Consider the following 24059-nt stretch of genomic DNA (forward strand, 5'->3'; position numbering starts at 1 on the left):
ATAAAGAAACATCAACACAATCTTATTGGTAGGTTGAGTAACATTTGTAGGTCACATATTGGACCGTTACCAATCAAGCAACCATAACACCACTATTATAATAATTATACCCACTATAAAATTAAAGAAACATATTGTAGACTTATGTTGCACATATGCAAGTTTACTATGTAATATTATTAAATTAAATTTTTTTTAATCTTGAAATTTTGCAATTTTGATACAAAATTAAATATTTGTACTTTTTTTATTCCCAAGTTATTCAAATTCAATTATTATAAACACTATAATGTATTATACATGTTTATTTATACAATAATCTGTTTAAAAACAAATTGTTATTTATAAATTATACACAAATTGGCAAATTTCAATATTTTCGAAATTGTTTCTTAAATCTTTCATAATGGAAGTCGTCTGTAGCATTATCTTTCTTTTTTCTTTTATCAATATTTTTGTCATCTATATGTTCTTGTTTAACTGCAGGTTGTTGTTTATAACTCCTTTTCCCATCTGGTCCAACAACTTCTATATTAACTAAAATTTAATTAAATGGATTATTAAAATGAAACATTAAACATAAAAAAATATAAAGAAAACGTTATATGTACATCTATTATGTTGCACAAAATTTACAGCCATATTTGTGGGAACAAATTGTGATGGACCGTCCTTCTTATTACGCTTATCACGTATTAATTTCATTTTGGCTTCTTCAGTAGCTTCAATATTTTTTATTTTTGCACTGAAATTTTATAGCATAACACAAAATATTTTATATTACTTTTTACTAATAATTTTAATAACATAAAGAATGAATCATAATATAAAATAAATAGTTTAAAAAACTAACTATTAAATCCATAATATAAGGTTATGAATAATGAGTTATATCATATTAAAAATTCTATTATATTCATTATAATTTTTAATTAATGGTTATATGTTATAACTTAATATTTTCAGTAAAAATGTCTGGGTGGTAAATATTGAGATAAATCTTAATTTAATTTAATATAATTTATAAGTAATACATTTTATCTAGTAAATAAAATAAGACTATATTTTAGTATCAATAACTTTTATATCACATAGACTTACTGATTTATTCTAACTGTATACTTAAATTTTAAAAATGTACTTACTCAATTCCTAAATCTACTTCAGGGATACCACTTAACATCTGATTTGATAACATTTCTTCTGATCTATGAGTAGTTGAATTTCGTAAATGTGATGGAACAGCTTGCAAAGCTGCCAATTCTGGTGGACAATAATTTGATTTATTGGTATTGATTGTATCATCATCCTTATCTATTGTTCGACCAGTTCGCATTGCAACTTGTTCATCAATATATTTCATCCTACAAAATTATTTTTATTTAATTTTATCAATAACAACATATAGTTTTGATTTTACATTTCTTCATCTTCATCTCGTTTATTAGTTTCAGCTGAAAATTGAGTTCCTATTCCAGTGTCATAAGCATCATCTACTTGAGTTACTTGACCACTTTTTAAAGCATTCATATTGATTAATCCACCAGTTTTTACTTTAAATGGATCAACCTATATTAGTTGTAATTCATTTACTATAATTTAATTACATTCATTATTAATAATCTATTTAAACATATATAAATAATAAGGGTATCAATTCAAATTATTTTAATTTAATTAAATAGACAATATCATATACTTATATATATATTAATAATGAAAGGTTTTTACTTTTTAAACATTTATAAAAAGAAAATTGAAAATAGTTGAATATTATTATTTTTTTTATTATTGAATAATTTAAAATACGATAAATTTTTTCAAAATTAAAAGATTTGATTAATATAAGTTTAATATTGCTAGATCTTTGATGTCGAATACTAGTTATAGAACAAATTATGATCACAATAACAATATTAAATAAATAATAAAGCTAAATTGTACATATAAAAATTCAGTAAATAATTTTGACATACGACCATGATGAGATAAGATATAATTAGTTAATGTTTACCATTAATTTTTCTTCTTCTTGGGAGAGTTTTTCTCCCAAAGCAAGACTTATAATATTAACACCATTAGGTCTATCTCGAAGTCTTTGCATAGTTTTCATTTCTTCAAGTTTTTTCCTGTAAAATAAATTTTTCATTATGAGCTAGGTATTTTTAGATATAAACTATAATTACTCAAATTGTTTCTAATATTGTATCATAAATACTTACAACATATTTATGTCATCTTCTATTTCATCATCCTCAAACCTTTTTCTCAATGATCGTCCTTTAGATTTCTTTTTAAACATAACTTGAGTTTCTGGACTGAAAATTACATAAAATAAAATGTACATACATACAATTTTTCATCTTTCTTTAATTTGAATTAATTTTTTTCCCTCAATTATTTTAACACTCAGTAAATCAAATTTTTAACTCCGTTCCTTTGATTTCAAATTATCCAGTGACTACTGTATTTTTCTCTAAAATTGGACAAGACATGTCAATACTTGTTTTAATTTTTAGTGGTTTTCAATCAAGTGTTTACTAAAGAAATAAAATATTAACATAAAGTATTGATGTTTTATTTTAGAAAATATAGCCATTCAGAAATACAATGCTAAGCCATATTCACCTAAACAATTTAAACCAAGACATGACAGACAACCCTATATGAATCATTTATAATGAACTAATTACATTATAATATGTATTATCTATTTAAAATAGATATGAAGAAGTCAATAATTACTAACGTATTTGCTTTTTCAACTACTTTTTGATCTTGATTGTTGTCCTCAGCATCATTTTTTACTGGAATTGTTTTAATTTCTGTGCCCATAGTGTTGAACTATAGTTATACAATTATAATGAAAAGTAAAACGGTTATTTTAAAAATTGATAAATTAAATCAAACGAGTCGACTGAATTTTGTTTTTTAGTAACTTGCAGAACTTAAATGTTCTAGAACAGTTGAATAAACGGTAAAATAACAAATAACAAACAGTATCAAATTATTATAAAGTTATCATCTATTACCATAGATAAGGATGTTATTTTATTTTAACCACAGAACATAGAGTAATATTACTCTATGCCACAGAACAATGGTGTGACAAGATAATCTGAGAATTCTCTCCTAGCAGTAGAATTTTGGCACCCTTATCACGAATACAGTGATCCTAGTGGTCGTAGCCACGAACTACCATATGAACTGTCGTTCTGTGGTTGTAGCACAGATGTCTATATTATACTATAGATTCATAAAGTTAGTAATAGTAGTAATAATCCTGGCGGCGCACGCTTACCATTTGTCTAAAACATTTTCGTATGGAAAAACTATAAATGTTCACATATTATATTATCATACTGAACATTTTGTATTTATTATATTAAATATTATTTTATAGTTTAATCACAGGATAGATTAATAATAGCCTAATTAGTCTACTCTATTCATAGGCGTCACTAAGGGGTATCGTGGGGTATCTTTGCTACTCCAGAAATTGTTGTAGGGTAGCAAGAGTGTCTTTTTACTACCCCCAAAAAAAGTTATAGATTTTAAAAATATAATTGAAGTTTATTATTTAAGTGTGTACCATCTATTGTTGTGGTTGTATCCAAAACAATTATATTTTGTCATAAGTTCAATAGGTACGGACAATAAGACAGCGTATGTCGTAGGCATATAGTCAAATAACTAAATAACTGAAAATTTTTAAAATTTTTAAAATAATACAAAATATATTTTTATTATTTACTGACATGAAATAGATATATAACTAAATGTCTAGACAGATAGTGAAATTGCATAAACATTAAATTCTTTGACTATATGCCTAGGCCAAGGGCGTACCCAAGTGGAGGGGGGGACGGTTTTCGGGTCCGCACCCCTCCATTGAAATTTCTACAACCTACTCAACGATTTAATAATAAATAGTATAATAAAAGTATATAGTGTATTTTAATTTCTCATTATCAGATAAAATAAAAACTTTTGACTCCCCCCCCCCCCCATAAATAATTCCTGGGGACGCTCCTAGCCTAGGCATTTAATAAAATGCATGATTTGATTATATGCCTACGACATACACACTACTTGTACATATTTTAGTTCAATAAAAATATTGTCTAAAAGGCTAAGACGGCGGGCCTTCTTGGACGTACAGGTCCCGGGGCTCTAGCCCTCCTTACCCCACTCTCACGCCGGTCACGATTACATACTATATTTGTTACTTGTTATTGCAGTCATAGTTATTAGCAGTTTGTTCTGTGATAGTAGTATTATTTCTTCTATTATATATGCTGCTACTTCATGAATCATTGTAAAAAGTAGCAAAGGTAAATGTTATATAATGATTTATGGATTATAATATATTAGATAAAATAAAATGAACTATAATTAATAAATTAAAAACATAATGAAATAAAGTAAGATATTAAATACTATTAACTGGATAAAATATTTGATAAATTGAGTAGTGTTAAATATATCAATATTGTGAATTGAATTTCCCGCGGTCATAAGAATATTTGCCGGGGTGCATAACAAATATTTTTTATTAATTGGTAATGGATAAAATGATTTATCTCTTAAAACATGATTGGTTACATTATAAGGGCTTCTTTAATATTGTACAAAACCAAGGTGACTAAATAAACAAATATGTATTATTATTATTATTATTATTTGCAATGATGATCTTATGATAGCAATTAAGTTTTTATTTTTTATAATCTGAACTACTGTAGTCAGTCTGCAATTTATTATTATTTATTCCTACGATTGATGTATCATAACTTTGTAAGGAATGGCAGAATCTGCAACAAATGTGGTTACTGATAATAATCTATTGGATGATAATGAAATTAATTTTAAACCAAACAAACTAACGTGTTTCACTTGCTTACAAATTAAAAATCTGCTAACACTTCAGTTGTTAGATGTGAACCCTCACAGTTGTGTAATGTGAGTACCTAAACACATTATTCAATTTTTACCTATGTCTAATTAATACTGCATATTCTAACTTAAAGTTGAAACCATATGTTTTGGGAAGATTTAATATTTGAAGTCCTTTCAGTTATCGTGTTTTAATTTATAATTTAGATGATTCCAATCAAAGACAATGAATTATGTCTTTTAGTTAGGGAAAGCTAGACTTCCACCAAATAAAAATTTTAAAAATATAATGATAGTCGAAAAGTACTTAATTAATGAAACTATTATGTTTTTAACTTGGAGTTGAAGGATTACTCATTCAGTATATTTTAATTTAATAAAATAGAAAATTGTGTTCTTTTCTATTTTTTTTTTTTTTTTTTTTATTATCCTATAGTTCCAAAATTTAGTTAATACTATACTCTATTTAGCCTAAGAGTACACCAGTTTGCACATGCACGACTCGGTGCCTCCGAATCGTATGTCAAAAAAATTAACATAAATTGGAATGTCCAAATTGCATGCTGTGTATCCCCAAGTTTATTTACCATGCACTTATGTGTACAACTTAAACTTTATTTTTGAATTTTCTAATTTTTTAAGAAAATGGATGAAGAGAAACTGATTAGTTTCTAGATTGAAATATATTTTATATCCGAGTAAACATTTTACCAAATTGGAGAAGGTGACACTGTGAATATTATACGTTAAATAAAACGATTGTAGTTTAGAGTAATCAATTGAATGTACAATAAATGTCGTGTTTTTGACGATAAAACTCTAAGACGTGGCATATAATTCGAACAGGCCCCTCTATGACGTGGTATGCATTCGGACAGACCTCTCTAAAAGATGGTATGCAATTCGATATTTTTTTTTTTTTTTTTTGGCATACGATTCAGATGTAGCCGCACGACTAAGCGCTGTCCGTTTTCCAACCCCATAAAAATTGTTATTATTCATTAAAAATTGACCGGCAGTAATCGTTTACGATAAATTTTTATTGTAATTATAAATCGCTTTACGATCGTACGCTATCAACGTCGTTAACGCCAGTATGCACTGTCCTAAAGAGTTTTCGTCCGACGCCTAGTGTACACTTAAATTTAATTGAGAATAAATAAATATGTGGCTCGTACCAGGGCTGTATTTACAAATTTTGCACCCTGAAGCAAACATATTTGTACGCCCGTTCCTTTGAAAAAATTGATACATTTTTTTATCCTTTTTTTTATAAAGTTTTAATTATACCTAATTCCTTATCTAGCCTAAATTTGTGATTTATGCTGATAATTTAATATTTATAATATTAATTAATACAATATTACACCGGGCTACAATGGTGGTTGGTTGACCGCTTAATCGATCAACATTTGACCGTCCGAGTCTCCATTCATTTCCCTATTGCCTCCCTCTTAAATACGGCCCTGATTCATACTTAGAATAATTGGCGATTAACCGAAGCTGTATTTACTGTACTTCTAATACTATTTAAAACGTGTCTCTTTAACAATATTTGCAACAATCTAACTTGGTGACAAATATCGTTTAAAATGGTATAAAATATAGAATTATAATTTCCGTCTATACATTGACTGCATATAATCATATACATATACATATACACAGAGATGGAACTAGGAATTTTTACGCCCGGGTAAAATGTTAAAATTACGCCCTATCCATAGACTAATAAACAAATACTCAAATAAATTGTATTCTTATAATCAATATACAATCGTACTTATTGAGTTTTAACCTAATATCAGTATTTAACGAAGTTAAAAATATCAAATTAGATGTTAATAATTACGAAAATTACACCCTCTAAAATGTTACGCCCGGGGATGAATCCCCGTCTTCCACCCCGTAGTTCCGGCCCTGCATATACATATATATAATGATCTATATTTTCACCTTAAGTTTATTATTAGATAAATAAAGTATAAATTATATTACTAAGCTTATATTATTTTTAATTGTATATATATTTATTAATAAAAAAATTACTTAAAATAGGTTAGTGTCTTCTGCGTTGAAACTTGACAACATAGAAGATAATTTCAGACATTTTTGGTTGGCTGATATAATGACCGTCGTCGTTAAAAATATTCAACGTATGCGTATGAGTGTTTCACAAGGGACTGCCGTTGTGGGTTGGATCTGCCATTTTATATCATTGGCCGTTGGTATGATAAAATAACTCTTAGATTGCGTGTATAATTAATTATTACCAGTGTTGGGAAGAAACGCGTTTCTTTTATTGGAACCATTGATTATAGATAGTACTATCTATAATCAATGATTGGAACGAAGCTTGGAATGCGTTCTATTTAAAATATAGGAACGAGGAACGGGAAAGAGTTCCTATTTTTAAGGAACTCGAAAGAAAATTTCCGTTCCTTTAATAATGAAAAAAAAAATTAGTTATTTTTAATGATAATATTTTCTAGCATATATTTAGTGTTGGCAATTTGGTATCACTTCATCTATCATTAGTAAATAGTAAAACGAACAACCTAGGTATCGTTGATATATTTTAAATTTTAATTTAGTTCGAGATTTATAGCATACAAGATATAATATGAATAATATGATAATATAAGTATAATTGTGATATATACGATAACGATGTTACTGTGATAATCATGCCATAATCGTTTAAAAATTTAAATGATAACAAAGTACAAATAATATTAACCAATTATTTCTGACTTAAAAATTGTTCGTGAAAAACACCATTGATTACCACTCAAATCGTAAAAAATGTGTAAAGAAACGGGAACTAGTTCCTTTTTAAAAGGAACTTTCCCAACACTGATTATTTCTAACTAATTACTCATTTATCTCATATTCACTATCGTCTGTACTTAATCAGTTACCATGCACGTTGCAAAGGCGTGTTTTGTGACAATATAATAATAGTACTAGTGTACTATTCTTATTTTGTTACATATATGCTGAATGCGTTTAATAGAGTTAGAATTATGAGGGTAAATCGCTCCTCCCCCTTGAATTTTTAAATTTCTCAAATTACGGTCAACTCGTTGTACTTTATATATCACTTATAAATATTCCTATTCGTCCACTCACACAAACTGACTCAAACTCCAAATCCACACGCGGTGTTTAATATATGTATATATTTGAAATAATTTAACTTAGTTAATATATTATCTATAAGATTTAAATTCCAAATGTAAACTAATTAGACGAAAAATTGAGCAAAGCAAAATTGTTCGAAACTTTGTATAAGTATGACAAAATAGGATTAGACAACGCAGACGACTTTATGATACCTGCAATCGCGGATATCCCGGAATGTCCAAATTATAATATACGTATATCAAAAAGTAGAATGAAATCGAATTATAATTTTAATCCTACACTAACTCCAGTGACTCAGACTGCGCAGCAGATGCTCATGTTCATTACAAATACCATACATGAAATGTGAGTACATATCGCAAATTTTTAAAATAAAATGAGTCTTTTAAATTATTCCTTGTAGTTTTTGGGACGATTTCAAATATACTGTGATACAAATGGCATTCGATATTGAACAACCTGAGCATACTCAACGTTCCGAAGCGGCTGAAGCAAAGGCGACACAGATAATAAATAATTTAAGCCGATTTTATGCGACTGTTAGAAATGAAGAAGGAATTAAAGAATACGATTGTACTCTCAAATGTTGTGCTAAAATGGATAGATATTTTTTTCGTGAATCTAACTACAACAAATCACCATCATCTAATAAAGATCAGTTTTGAAACATATAACATACAATATTTCCTTTTCGAGGAAACTTTATAATATTATAATACCTAATTTATTATAGTACCACTTTCTTTCTAATAAAACTACTGGATTTAAATACATTTTTATTTTGTTTCATTAAAAATTAAACACTTTTATTGATGTTTACCTGGCAAACTGCAACGGATTGAACCAACTAGGCCATGAACTGGTGTATAATATCTGAATAAAAATCTACACAAAAATAAAATGAATGTTGTATTGACAATTTTATAATATTTATAGTTATTGTTTATTAAATTTTGTTCAGTTTTATTGTTATGAATAATTGTGGTAACACAAAAAAAGAGCGACGCAAATGAACGTAAGCAAAAGAGCGAAAACCAAATGAGCCGACAATAATTAGAGCGAAAATATTTTACTATTGCTACCTATGTTTAAATTATAATAAAAAAAATAGAATATATTATTTTTAATTTTAATAATTAACAATTAACAATGAATATTAGGATACACTCCTTCTGAATTTTTTTTTTTTTTTAATTCTTCTAAACCAAAATGTGGTTATAACTGTATGGCACAATTGTGTGCTGCATTCATTTCACAACTTAATGCTTCTTTATCAATAGAAAACAATGCCTAATAAAATTAATAAACTATTACAACTATAAAAGTATTAAACAATTATTATATTTCATTTATATGTATTTATTAAAGTTGACTTATACTTGGTAATAATCAAAAATCATTATGTTTTTATTCAAATTTAATTAAATTAAATCGTCTATTGAATTTGCAAGCGCATTTGCATTTTTTTTCTCTTTTAAATCATTAAATCAAAGTGTCTAATAATTTCATCCAATATAACATATGTAATATGCATGAGAAGACCAATATTGATAATTGTAATTAGTTTTATTTGTGTCAAAACCTTGGATATAGATATAATTTCCTCGTATATGCACCTTATGGTTCTACAAGTAAATGTTATAATCAAATTAAATTTATGAGTCATAAGATGAGTGAAAACTGCTTCAGGGTGTAAGTCTCTTATTTTAGTTTGAACTCTAAAAATATTATATGATTTATAAATTATAATCAATAATTATTTTTAATTTATATAAATAAATACTCAAGTAAAAAAAAACATAGGTACTTTTTCCTATTGTTGTATCCAGTTTTTATTAAATTTCCTGTTTTTAAATTCTTTGCAAAATTAATACATTTAAAGCAAAAAATAGCATCACAAGATCTACTATATTCTAGCCACTTAAATTCATTATAGTATTTACCATTAGAATTTTTATTCTGAGCTCAAAATGTTGTTAATGGAAATGTCTAGAAAAAATAAATTCTTCAATATTTTTTTTGTAAAACAAAATAATTTAATTTAAGTATTTTTTATTTACTTGAAATTTAGGTCACTTTGGACCCAAATCAATGTCACCCTAATCATCAGACTGTATATTCAAATTTAAAACATCTTTTTTCGGTTTAATTTTTTCATCATTGTCATTATGTTCATAACTTTCATGGTTATATATTTTATTTGCTTTTGAATCATCAAATGATTCTTGACAGGCATGTCAAAATTATTTAATCGTGTTTATGTTCTCTGTTTCATTTTGTTTTTAATATTCAAAATTGAAGAACATACTTAAAATTAGTCTAACTACTTTTCATGTTCTTGTTGATTAAAGTAATTTCACAAAAAGGGTACTATGAGTATGTCAGGTAGGTACATAAAAGTACTGACAATACTGTACATACTATGTATTCATGTTATAAAATATAATATTAAAATAAATGAAAAATAGTATTTAGATAATGCAATTTATTCTTTATTATTAAAGTACATTATTGATAATTGATTAATAATAAAACCTTGAAAACTAGAGATTTATCTATAGATATATCTAGTCTTCATGAATAATACAATGAGCTTATTGATAATAAATTATGTCGATATTAAAAATACGTCCAAAATTTGAATTGGATAGATAAGGACATGATTTTAAAGAGACGCGCTATGGCGTCCTAGGTAACTTAATACGCAGCAGAGTCGCGGAAAGAATATAAAAGAAAAGAAAACCACTTCAAATGAAGACATTAGCAACACAAATCGTAACAAATTGCTTGGATATATTAACGCGAAGCATCAGAATTTTGAAAAAAATTTGAATGAGAAATAGTGCATCCATGTTATGAATAACAAATAAATCGCTATATTGATCTTTTTATTCTCATACACATAAAGATAAATAGTTAGAAATATTTAAAAATAAATATTTAGAAACGACATTAAAGTAAGGGTGAATAGAAACTATTAAACCTACAACATACCTAGTATTAAGTTGGTTAATGTTTTTTTATAATTAAAATACATTTTTGTACCTAAATAAAAACTTCTACATTTAAATAATATTCCGTGACACACGAATTAACACACCTCGACGGAAACAACGATGAGGCAGACAATCTATGTCCAATGTTATTTGTCTTATTCTATTCACGTTTGTTAAATATTCTTATTCTTACAAATTATATTTTTTATATAATTCTTGCCCATTAATACCAATTAAATACAAAAATTAATTATAATTTATTTTTCTTTAATTCTCAAAATGTAATTAATTATTAAAGCATAATATTTATTTTCTATATATAGTAAACAGTCGAAATCTAGGAGCCGATCCAGAGTGAAATGAACTTACAATAGACAAACACACAGTGCATTTTATAAGAAATTTTCACTGGGCGACAAAAAATGTTTTTCTCAAAATAGTTAATGTATAATACCATAGTACGATTATAGTATTACACGTTTGTTTCGCATTATTTCGCCCAATCTTTTAAAATACTGTCGACACAGTATAATCAGTGGGCGACATTTGTGTCGCCTAGTTAACTAGTTAAAAAATGCACTGCAAACATATAGGTACCTACTTACTCCCACAAATACTGGTACGTCGTTTTTCTTTTGAATAACAACTGTAATTTTAAATCAATTAATTTTATATTTTTTAGTTAATATTTTATTTTTTTATACTTAATTTATTACCTTTTTAAACTTACAATAATTAAGTGTTCTCGGTTATGTAAATAATATTTTTCCATTACTTTAATCAATTTTTTGAATTCAATATTCATTTAAATTATTAATACTCTAAATTTATAAATTTAATAGTATAAGTAATTTTTATTATTATTATTTAAGTAATATATTTTTTTTTCGTCTGCATTAGTAGTCTCTAGACTTCTGGATACCCCTTTTCATTTTTTCTTTTGTTATTGAAGCATTAATTTTTTGTTATAATTTAAAGTATAATGTTTTAAATAATTTCTACTTATGTTATCTTTAGTATATAAATAATGTTTAAAATTACATTATGAATAATATTTCCCTTGGCATCCAGGCGCCAAGAAACTAAACCTCTTTTAACGTACTTCTTTAATCGTGATTGAGAAGTATTTATAAATATTATTTATTGCTATGAGACATAATTTTTAATATTTAACCCATATTTCAAATAACAATATATTGTTATATTTTTAAATGGTTATACTCTAACATGCGCTATAGCCTAATAGTTCTAGCAAAAATTTTAAAACTCAAATGAGAGTGTATAAAAACTATTACAATTTTAACAGACCTCAGCATTCCATCAAATGTTTTAAATATTATATTGCCGGTCATTAATGTTCCTCTTCAGTGGCGTATACATAACTTTTGTATAGGGGATCCAGGGCCGTATTTAGGGGGAGCTACAAGGTGCTGTTGCCGGGCGGCTAATTTTTTTACATTTTCAATATTTAATGATCTAATATCTTTGAAGTAAAACTTCTTTACAAAATAAAAAATGTACCCCAAAAAAAAAATATCCATAGCCAATAATGGCGTCAGATATTACATAGGGACAAATTTAAAAATGCGTTATATGTACAAATATGCTACAAATTGCTCAAATATGCACTTTTCCTAAAATATGAGAAAATATGCAAATTTAAACTTAGTATTTAGTTTCACCATTTCATAAGACAAATTTATAACTCGCCTACACCATAAAAAAAAACAAGAAGTAACCCTACTTATTATCAATGACGAATACGAATAGCAAATACAAATGATTTACAACTCAATTGAACGCGTCATTATTGTTATGTGTAATACAAATATTTCTTAATTGAACATATTTATATTCAACATCTTAATTATTGCTAAATCAACACCAATATTTCTATATGTTTAGTAAAATCTAGTGTCCGGCTATGTGTACGAATCAATGGGAATAAATGTTTGGCCAGTAACACTCGTCGCCACGTAACGCAGTTAACATCGATCTGCTTTCATATTGCCCGACCACATTGCGACGTTATATTATTGTTTCACCGGACGATATTGCAGCTAATCCGTTCGCGTTTATGCTTTGTTTTTTTTTTTTTTTTTGCAAAACCATCATTGTTGTTTGCCATTGTTCCAAGATGATCGTCTTCGTTCGAATGGTGTTAACTGCGTGCACATGGGCGCTGGTGGGCACCGGTATCTTGAACTTGACGCCGTGTTCGCAGTCCGCCCACGTGGCCGCAGCGCGAGCCGGTAGGCCCATCGACGGCAACGTGTACCGCCACCACCACCACAGCAGGGATGTCGATCGGCGCCACCGCTCGAAGGACTGTGTGACGAGGCAGGACACGAAACCGACGGTGTCCTGTTCCTTCGGCTGGCCACGACTGCGGTGGCCAACAGTCAAGACCACGCCGCCGACATCGTCGTCAGGCTGGAGCTGGACTTTGCCACCAACACTCAGCTGTACCCGGACCCCACCACCATCCGGCTGTACCCGAACCCCACTACCGTCGTCGTCCTGTTCCATCAACTGGCCGCGACTACGGTGGCCAACGGTCAAGACCACGTCGCCATCATCGTCGTCGGGCTGGACCCGGACTTCGCCACCACTATTCGATTGTACCCGGACCACCCCATTGCCATCGTCCTATTTCTCCGGCTGGCCACGACTGCGGTGGCCAACAGTCAAGATCACGACGCAGTCACCATCATCCGACTGGACCCGAACCACCCCACCGTGCGCTGTGCAGCCAGCTACAACGAAGTCGCCATGCACCCGAGGGGGGTCCGGCGGAATGATCGCAACAGCGCGTCCCGTCGTGGCTGCGCGTTCAATCGGCGAACAGAATGATCATGGACATGCCCTACCTCATCATCCGGATGCATTTGCGGTCGCACCCACCGCCGCCGATCGGTTGTTCGCGAACAACCAGTACTGCTTGTGCTGAGACCCAAAAGCCGACCATTTGTGCTCCGTCCACGTGCGAAACAACTTACGGCTCTTCTCGTACGCGGACAGATCTCACAGTGGTATTATATATTATTTAATGACCCAATTATCATAAAACGATTATTATCGACCCGTAATAGTAGTGGAATTGTATACGTTTTTAAGTATTACCTAAGTAATAAGTTTTAATTATGCAATGGAAAGGGGTGTGGGGCGAAGCCCTGCGGGTTATTTTACTTTGAATTATTATTTGCTTTGAAATTAAAATTTGCTGCTTAAAATATTAATAAATCTGTATTATCTATATCTAGCGCATAAGCCCAATCAGCGGTGCATTTCTGTATCCATCAAGTAAGATTCCATGACAGTGATTCTCAACCTTTTTTGGTTCACGGCACACTATTATACATCACAAGTTTTCACGGCACACTCGCGCACTTGACAACCACAAAAATTTCGGCAACTTTAGTGAAGTCATTAGTTATTGCCACGTGCCTAAACATGTATCGTCTTATTTGCACAATTAGAGCACAATTAGTCAATTGGTATTTTCAATTTGTTTCCGAAAACTGTACAGTTATAAAAACTATGTCGTAGTAAACATAGCCATCTACTTGGAAAAGATAAAAATTTCTTAATTTGATTGTTGTCATTGAAAGAAAAACAAGCAAAAACCATGGCACGTAGAGCTATTATTAGTGAGAAAGCACTATTGGCCAGTTATAAAGTGTCTGAAATAGTAGCAAAACTATCGCAGAAGACGTTATTTTACCGGCCTGCAAAGAAATAGATAAATCTATGCTGGGTGACAATGCAAATAAGTAAATATCTGTGATTCCATTGTCAAATGATACAGTATCAAGGCGTATTGGTGACATGTCTGCCATGTGCGTCAAAAGTTAAGTGACGGTAGATTATTTGCACTACAGCTCGATGAGTCAACTGATATTGGAAAGAAATGTAAATTATTAAGCTATATCAGATTCATTGATGACGACTCAGTTAAGTCAAACAATTTCTGGCATATTCTGAACTACCCACAATGTCAAATGAAGCAGACGTATATGATTCAATATCCAATACTTTAACAGACAATGGGCTGTCTTGGAAAAACTCTCTTTGTGTTTGTACCTGCTGACAGGAAAATGTTAAGGATTTTTTGCTAAAGTTAATCAAAAATTTCCAAATGTGAGCTCAACATATTGCTTTATACACCGCGAGGCAATAATGGTGAAGACTATTCCTGCATAATCGAAATGTGTTTTGAACCTAGTTGTAAACATGGTAAATTTCGTTAAATCGAGGGCTTCTCAAAGAAATCTGTTATGAAGCTGGATCCAAATATGATACTCTGGTTCTTCATACGGAGATGCGTTGGCTGTCGAATGGTAAAGTCTTACAGAGATTTTATGAAAACGAGCTGTCAAGACTTTTTAGCGCTGAAAAACCAGACCCTTGCTGCGTATTTGAACGACACATAGTGGTGTGCCAAAGTAGCTCACTTGGCTCATATGTTTTATCATTTAAACTGCTTAAATATTATAGTAATAATAATAATAATAAATTTAATTTATTCATTATATGATATAATATTCCTTTGTTTACATTAAATAATATAGTTCTTAAAATAATTTTTTGTTGTTGTATTTTTTAAAAAATAAATGTCATGAAATAAAACACTTTTCGATATTTAATAACATTTCTCGCGGCACACCAGTTGGGAACCACTGCTCTACGAGGAAAACTATGATATAAACTCTTCTGGTTCTTATGGTTAGGTTAGGTCACAGATATCTATATTATAGATATCTGTGGGTTAGGTTAGATGACCTCGATAAGACAATTTTCAAAAATAAGACTTGTATTGATAACAACGTTTGAACAAGTAAATAATTGTATGATTAGTTCTTGATGTTATTTCGTTGTTAGTTACCTACTTATACGTAAATTGTACGTTCTTGTCGGGCTTTTTGTGTAACATTTTTTAATTTTTCAATTCGCTTACGGTTAAGAATCTGTTAATTTCGTGTATAGCGATGGGATTTGACATTATACGTTTTGTTGGTGAAGTAGACGAAGAACTTCTTTGTCCCATATGTACCGGAGTACTGCAAGACCCAGTTCAAGTAAAATTAAATATTTATTACATAACAATATATTAAGTACTTTTTTGAAATAAAGTAATTCGCCGCTACTGTTTGTGACTATCATTTGTTAAAAAATATTATAATATTAAGCTGTTATTGTTTCTAGGCACCTGTATGTGAACATGCATACTGTAAAGGTTGTATACTCGAATGGCTACTTCGACAGTCAACGTGTCCAGTAGATAGACTCTCTGTCAATGTTCTTCAGCTGCGACCAGTACCACGAATTTTAAAAAATTTACTTAGCAGGTTTGTGCATTCTGTTCCTAAATTTATTTGACCTATAAAACCACTTTACTCAATCAATTGAACGTGTGTTTGATTCTATATATTAAAATATTATAATTCGATAAATTTAAAAATAAAAACATTCATATAATTTCATATTTTTAAAATATAATAGGTGGTAAGAAAAAATGGTAATTTTATACTTTGAATTTCTAAATATTATTATTTCAATTGTTATTCATCACCTTATGATTTAGACGTGATTTATCTAAAGAAATTTAAAAAGTATTAGATCAGTGTTATAACATTTGTTCTACCAAATGGTAGTATAATAATGACTAATATTTGTTTTTATTTTACATGTTTAGATTATACATATTTTGTGAAAATTCCAACTTCGGATGTAATAGTGTTGTCAAATTAGATTCATTAGATTCTCATCTAACTGAATGTGAATATAATCCTAAAAGACCATTTCCCTGTGAACAGGGATGTGGTTTAATCATACCGAAAGACGAACATAAGGTTTGTGTACATTTTCATATTATTTACAATCTTGTATTATTCTTTTATTTTAATAAAACTTTTTTATAATCAAAAGGATCATAATTGTGTGAAAGAATTGCGAGAATTAGTACAAAAACAAAATCAGAAAATAAATGATATGCAACAAGAGATGGCCCACCAAAAACTTGAAATGACTAGCATTAAAGATGAAATGCGAGTTTTAAAGGTAAAATGTTTATTTTTACTTCCAATAGATTAAAACTGATATTTTACTAGTAAGCTTTAGACTGTTATTAAATTTTTCATGATATAACCTATTCATTCTATTCAATAAATTTTCAATGAAATGTAAAGGAATAGTTAATTTGTTATATTAAACCACTCGTAGCATAAAGATATATGAATATGATTAATTGAAAAAATGTATTACACCTAACATTTATTATAATTAAATATAAATAAATAAATAATAAAAATAAAAATAGATATTTATTATGGATTAAACAGGTGCAAGTATTATTATCTTAATCACACATTTTTTAGTATTTTGAAAAATATTTTTATATTTTAAAATAAGGTTTTTCTTGAATGGATTAAAATTTATTATCTTTGAGACTAAATTTTTAATTTTTATGATAGTAAATTAATATTTTTTATTTGAGAAAGAACAAAAAGTAAATGGATCATTTAACTTTACTTTTTGTTGTATTACATTTACTATTTATTTGAATTAGTGAATTACTTTTATAAAATCCTTATATTTGAAGAAAATATTATTATTAAGATTTTATTATTAATCCTGTGCCATATTTTGTTGGAATAAGAAGTATTTTGTACATAATATCATACATTTTGTACTTAGCAAAATGCTGTTGTTCATTTATTTACATTTTATAAATTCAATTTACAGGTATTAGTATAATGTCTAATAATTGTGTTACAAGAAAACATTAAAAAAAAAAAAAAAAAAAACAACTTCAACAGTACATTTTAGTATTATATTTACATAATATACTTTATTTTAGTTAATAACATATTATTTATATAAACAATTATGAAGAAATCTTAATTTTATATTATCTCAATGCAGTTGCATAGAATAGGAACGTGCATTTGGATTGTGCACAGGCATGGCATTAGGTTTTGATATACTCCACTCATACCAAACTTTTGTAGCATCACTTAGGCGCCAGAAATGCACTTTCAATTGTTCGTTTTTTTTCAACATTATGCTGCTTTTGATTGGTATATACACAGGATACCAACTAAACATACCTATACTAAATGTTGAAGGTTCAATGCTTATATTTATGTCCTTGTATAAAATAGCATTGAAATATCCAGCAAACCCATGTAAAGTACAATCTTGTTTTATATCAAATGTAAGTGTTGCATACCGATCGTTGTTGTTTTCTAAGTCATTTCTCGGGTGATCAAAAGTAAATAGCGGTTGAGCAGGGGCTATTATGTACATATTGCGCATATTCACAACATATAATTGTTCAGAATTTTCATGTTGACTGTCCATTGCTGTAGTACATTTGAACATTCTCATATTGCTAAACAGAGTCTGAGATTGTAATGGACTCAAATAAGATGTATATGATGAAGGTATACTAATACCATCTTCTTTCAAAAACTTTTGAGCACCATCTACACATTCTGGTGATAATTCATTGTCACCAAATGAACCCAATAGTTCAGATACTAATATATCACATTTTTTTTCAAATTTCCATGTTCTCATGTCTGCTCCAACTACTGTAACTAAATTATGCCAATAATTTTCATTGTTATAATTCAATACATGTAAAGCATTCTCATTTTTTTCGATTGCATAGACTTTAACAGGGACTTTAGCGTTGTCTGATGCTTTAAGACTGGCATTCACCAAAGGTCCACGACCAGCACCCACAACACATATTGTTAATACATTAGTATTACCATCTTTAGCTTTGTCAATTAATGCTTTTGTTATAGCTTTTTCATATTGTTGATATTTAATTGGATCTTGTTCAAAGACTGCATATACATTGTTATCCAAGTCATTGATTAGTGGCTGTAAAGGAACTTGTAACAAATCTTCATACGCATATGAATAACTATAAAGCGTATTAGATTTATTGTTGTTATGAACGAATGACAAGTATTCAAAATATGGTTTCATATTTTGATTTGAGTCACCACTTATAAATATACAAGCATCTAGATCAAATAGTTTATTGATAAAAACCTGATGTGGACGGGAAAAAACTGGGAATCCTGCTTTGTTGGTTAAAAATATGGAAGTATGGACAATGGCTGCCTTGATAGGTTCGCCTAGCCATCTATTCAATTCTTGTTCATCAGGGAGATCCGCACTAACTTCTAATGCCAAGTATATGGATTTATTATAGTCACAAGCAGCGCTGAAAGTAGACCATAATTTCCATGTATCTACTTCTTTGTTGTTACTGTTCATAGGTACTCGTACGAAAAAATTAACAAAAACATTTTCGTTCAGTGCGACATTAATCAGACGTGATAGATTAGGTATACAACTGGTCAATGGCAAATTGAACATGATGGCAGACACATTCAAATATGATGAATATGATACTTCCTGTTTAAATAGTAATGCATTCTGCTTTCTTACTTCATGATCAGGAGCATCCAAATCTAAGTCTGGCGAGAGCTTGATGACCATCCTGTTCCATGTTTCTGCTTTTAAGATCACATCAGCTCTGGTAACTAATTCTGACCGATCCAAAGTCTTCTCCTTGTTGTTATGGTCAGGTTTCAGCTTGGTATGTACCAATGGAATGCACGCGTACGAGTATCCCCATTCCGTCAACTGTTGTATACACGCTACTAAATCAGGAACTATAGAAAAATCGAAACCTAATTTAATTTGTTTCTTTTGATTTGATGTCATATTAAACGAAGTTGACCGGGTTCACAAAAAAAAAAAAGTTAAAAATAGACTGAATTATGAAACAATGAAAATGTTTACGATTTTATAAAAAAAATGTATTGAGGTTTACTATTTGTAAAAATGTACGTTTTATTCTGTCTGTCCCGTATTTTTGGCCTACAACACAGAAATAATGTATTTGTAATCCATTTATTTTTCAAACACGTTGTTATCATCAATCGGCGGTACTTGTTATCATTTCATTTTACAGTGCGATAACTATTCGTTCTAAATTTTACAGTATGGTCGTATTTTAGTTTTGTCTGGAATAAATATTATTGAAGCACATATAGGTTAACTGTAATTTTGTTAAAAAAAAAATTGGATTCACACGTGAATATATATAATATATTTATAGACTTGTGCAATTAATCTGAAAACGTTTTCGAAGTTACCTATACTTTTGAACAATATAAAATTAAAAATATCATTTGAAATGAAAAATTTGAATATTTTTGTTTTATTTATGTAAATAGTTTTATGAAAAATAAATATGTATATATAACAATACTTTACAAATCACAATAGTATGAAATAAAGGAATTATTAGGTATAATATATAAAAAGTATTATATTTTAGATAGTTGTTAATTTACACTAGCTCGTAAATATTTGGAATTTATATTATAGTATAAGAATATTTAATTAAATATTTTTATAATATAATTATAATTTCACTTTAATATAATAAATATAGTTAATATAAAATTTTTTAATTCCATTCTTGAACATTTCTTACAAAATATTAGTATTAAAACAAAATTCTACGTAAATAATTATGATATGTTGTATGTAAATAAATATTGAGAATAAACTTAACCACTTGAATATTATAAGTGTTGAAAATAATAACATTTTATAATTTAATAATGATTTTAAATGTTAGTTTGTATTTTCTATGTAAGCTACCCTTGAAACATTTATATTGTAATCGTTTAGTTATTGTAAACTAAATTATTTAGTAATTTATCGAATTATAATTGTAATTGATTTTTTTTTTTGTATTGTTATTATAATTTTTCTATTTAATATAAATATACATCATGTAGTTAATCATCTGATTAATTGATAACTAATAACTGATAATTTCCTTTATAAATTTTTAACTAACCTTTATAAAGACAATTGTTTATCGTCTATACATATCAATCGATAAATAAATAAATGACTCATTGACAATTTTTAACAAGATTTAAAGAATAATTATTAATTACCCGAAATATTTTTCAACATGTACACAATCTCTAATAATGACCATATAAAAACTATGTACAAAAAAAAAAAAAAAAATACGCATTCTGTTAAAATGTATTGTATAATCAGTCGTAGTATAGTGAAGAGGTTTCGTTCTGCAAATATCAGTATAGATACTTGGCAGTATGAATTTTTGTTCGATGATCATTGATTTCTTGTGTTCCGTCATACTAATGGTCGCTAAGATATGGCCGAGTTGCCTAGAGGTTTTTTGCATTTAAATTAAAATTTTTATTTATTCGATGTGTGGCGATTTGACCGTTTATGTTAAATTTTTCCAGAATTACGTGCGATCTATACGGGTGTGCAATCCAAGCGCTATAGACTTGAACGACGAGTTGGAAAGGGACGAGATCGAACGGTGGTCGAACACCTTACCGCAAGCTAGAGTGACCCGATGGGGAGGAATGATTTCTACGCCCGACGAATACCTCCAGGTACGTGACATATACCTTTGCAACTGGCACGATGAGTTTAACGTAAACGTATGGATTTTAGATTCTGAACGATGGTTGTTCGTATTAGTTTTTTTTTTTATTAGTTTTATCTTTCCGTTAATAAACCTTCGCAGATAAATACTGTAGCCCAAAAATGGACATGGGCTCGGAATCAGGGGTTACCAAACCGTTTTTTAATTTCCGCGGTTTTTTTTTTTTTTGTCTATGATACAGAACAATATTAAGCAAGCACTGATCGAAAGCGGCTGTCCGTCTCACATACTAGACGACTTGGTGAAAAACTGTCATGAACGCAATTGGCCCTCCGGTCTGTCGTCTCTGGAAACACGCCAACACAACAGACGGCACTACGACCGTTACAACTGCAAGCGTTTACCCGGAAAACAAGCGGTCATCGTTTTGCCCTGCGATAATATCATGGTAAGCGATGAGATGATGGCCGAACCTGGTCTCATTATGATTTTCGCTCACGGGATCGAATAAACAATGAATCGTGTTCGCGGGAGTATGTGTGCTCATACCAGTTTGCGTGTAAATAACAATATAGTATGTAATAAATAATGTAGTTTATAAAAAATAATGAAAAAATAAAAAATAACGTAGTTTCCTTTGTTGTTAACAAATAAGTTTTTTTTTTCCAATTATTATTTTGTCGCTTTTATGGACGAATACGGTTGATTATTGTTTTAAAAAAGTATATTTTTATTTCTGTACATCAAAATTAATTTTTTATACTATCTACATATACACTTTTATTGATAGATATCTTGTTCGCAAAAAAATCATCGTTTTTTTACCATATATTTGTTCACAATTATTAATCGGAAACACGTTTGAGAAAAATTACAGCAACATCGTGTACAATTAATAAAATTTAACTTTACTATTCGCACGAAAATAATCACTGGCAAGATCCATACACGGAATTTTCTTTTGTTAATTTTTAAATAATATTTTTATTACGAACACTGAATTTTTAATTAATTTTTTTTTTATACGAAGAATATTATCGTTTACAAACACCATTTTTTTTATCATCGTAAAATTATCACAAATTATTGTACATCCCAAATCTTTCATTGCTCTTGCAGGAAAACAATTGAATAAATACTACTCGTACATGACCAGTATGTGTTTTTATATTTTTTTTTACATAATCATCGCAATATAACCTTCATTAATTAATTAATTGTTTTATATTTATGTTTACTGTGAAAATCAATCGTTCGAAATCATACTAAGTTAGAGTACTTCAAATTGTATTTCGTGCATGCGAACTTTAAATCCGTCCATAATTGAAAACCGGTACGGTACTATTGTGTACGGTACGCACTCGTAACAACAAATAATATTAAACCATACGTAAGCAGTATATGTTATGTTGTGGCATTAGTTTAGAAATATATTTTACGTAAATAAAATAGTAGTTATGTGCGTGCAGTAAATATATAATTATTCAACATAAGTATGATCAGAGACGCAAACATCTTGAATATAATATTATTAGTAAATAATAGTTTGCTAAATATTAGTATTTATAATTATTTGTACGTATCATCGTAGGTAGTATATTTTTGTAAACCCCGTATGTGTGTATGTAAAAAAATGCTGATTTATAAAACGAAAGTAAAAAATATACATACATGTGTACATTATCATCGTTAAATTATTTGCATTGTATTTTTTCTTAAACCGTTTTTTTCCTACGTGTATTTAAGAATACGAGATAACAAATTAAACTTTAAGTGCCTATTTTTTATGTGTTGTTAACATTCGGTTTAATTATACTTTATATATTATATATATGAACCTTTTGTTATGTTGATAAATATTATATTTTAAACTATCTATATTAGGTATAAATATATTAAACAGTACACTTTTGTATAATATTTTTTTGTAATGATGTGTGTTTTGTTTATATTTTTTTTATTAGTGTAATAATATAATTATATTTGAATAAATTTATCTATCATTTGTATGTCAGCATTGATTTTATTTATAAGAAATTTTTAAACCCCATGCGATTGTATGCTTATATGTATTGTATCTAATACCATTGATTATTAATACTAATAAATATTAATAATATATAATCAATGCTAATGTCTTATACTTAATACCATATTGATTATGTATTTATGCAGCGGTTGAATTTCCCATGTTGTACTTACAGAAGAATACAAACTATACATTAGTTAATGTTAGTAATTTTTTTTGTTTCATAAAACATATTTTAATTTAAATATTTTAAAACAAAATTTAGGGTTCAAAAAAAACATTTGCATAAAATAACCATTTTTGACCTATGTGTCACAGGTTTGTCATGGTACTGTAAGTATAAGCTACGCATGTGCTGTTTGCCGTATTCGGTATAAAAGTCTTGATGCAGCTTTTATATAATTTATAACTACTATATTTATCTATTAAACAAATATAATTCTAGCTCTTCGAACGATGCTATGTGTCTAAATGTTGCATATCAGACATATATTTCAAAAATGTAAATTATATATTATAA

At 28.8% G+C, this 24059-nt stretch overlaps 2 protein-coding genes across 4 annotated transcripts; one reads left to right on the forward strand and one right to left on the reverse strand.

Annotated features, from left to right (window-relative positions):
• Positions 1 to 325: 325 nt before the first annotated feature.
• On the reverse strand, positions 326 to 7049 carry LOC112689157 (telomere length and silencing protein 1 homolog). Of its 3 annotated transcripts, none has more exons than XM_025562710.1 (7): positions 6946 to 7049; positions 2223 to 2318; positions 2015 to 2129; positions 1421 to 1569; positions 1146 to 1364; positions 612 to 745; positions 326 to 537 (listed from the first exon to the last, which is right to left on the reverse strand). In XM_025562710.1, the coding sequence occupies exons 2-7, from the start codon at positions 2300 to 2302 to the stop codon at positions 371 to 373; spliced, it is 864 nt and encodes a 287-aa protein (XP_025418495.1). In that variant the 5' UTR covers positions 2303 to 2318; positions 6946 to 7049; the 3' UTR covers positions 326 to 370. The 3 variants fall into 3 exon arrangements, with proteins under 3 accessions (XP_025418495.1, XP_025418494.1, XP_025418493.1); XM_025562709.1 differs by lacking the exon at positions 6946 to 7049 and adding an exon at positions 2770 to 3109; XM_025562708.1 differs by lacking the exon at positions 6946 to 7049 and adding an exon at positions 2750 to 3106 and having other exon boundaries at positions 327 to 537.
• An 8978-nt stretch (positions 7050 to 16027) lies between these two features.
• LOC112689145 (E3 ubiquitin-protein ligase NRDP1) lies at positions 16028 to 23102 on the forward strand. The gene is made up of 6 exons (XM_025562689.1): positions 16028 to 16117; positions 16245 to 16387; positions 16735 to 16891; positions 16968 to 17099; positions 21362 to 21517; positions 21752 to 23102. The coding sequence occupies exons 1-6, from the start codon at positions 16028 to 16030 to the stop codon at positions 22019 to 22021; spliced, it is 948 nt and encodes a 315-aa protein (XP_025418474.1). The 3' UTR covers positions 22022 to 23102.
• The last annotated feature ends 957 nt before the right edge of the window (positions 23103 to 24059 follow it).

The sequence above is a fragment of the Sipha flava genome, unplaced genomic scaffold (assembly GCF_003268045.1).
Source record: "Sipha flava isolate LNK unplaced genomic scaffold, YSA_version1 42_pilon_pilon, whole genome shotgun sequence".
Classification (NCBI taxonomy): Eukaryota; Metazoa; Arthropoda; class Insecta; order Hemiptera; family Aphididae; genus Sipha; species Sipha flava.

Excerpts from the sequence above, each read along its gene's own strand:
- LOC112689157 (XM_025562708.1), bottom strand. The coding sequence starts at position 2,835 with ATGGGCACAGAAATTAAAACAATTCCAGTAAAAAATGATGCTGAGGAC. Across the intron at positions 2,130-2,222 it reads GAAGATGACATAAATATGTT|GAAAAAACTTGAAGAAATGA; the intron begins GTAAGTATTTAT and ends TTTATTTTACAG. Across the intron at positions 1,365-1,420 it reads CGAGATGAAGATGAAGAAAT|GATGAAATATATTGATGAAC; the intron begins GTAAAATCAAAA and ends ATAATTTTGTAG.
- LOC112689145 (XM_025562689.1), top strand. The coding sequence starts at position 16,028 with ATGGGATTTGACATTATACGTTTTGTTGGTGAAGTAGACGAAGAACTT. Across the intron at positions 16,118-16,244 it reads TACTGCAAGACCCAGTTCAA|GCACCTGTATGTGAACATGC; the intron begins GTAAAATTAAAT and ends TATTGTTTCTAG. Across the intron at positions 17,100-21,361 it reads ATGAAATGCGAGTTTTAAAG|AATTACGTGCGATCTATACG; the intron begins GTAAAATGTTTA and ends AAATTTTTCCAG.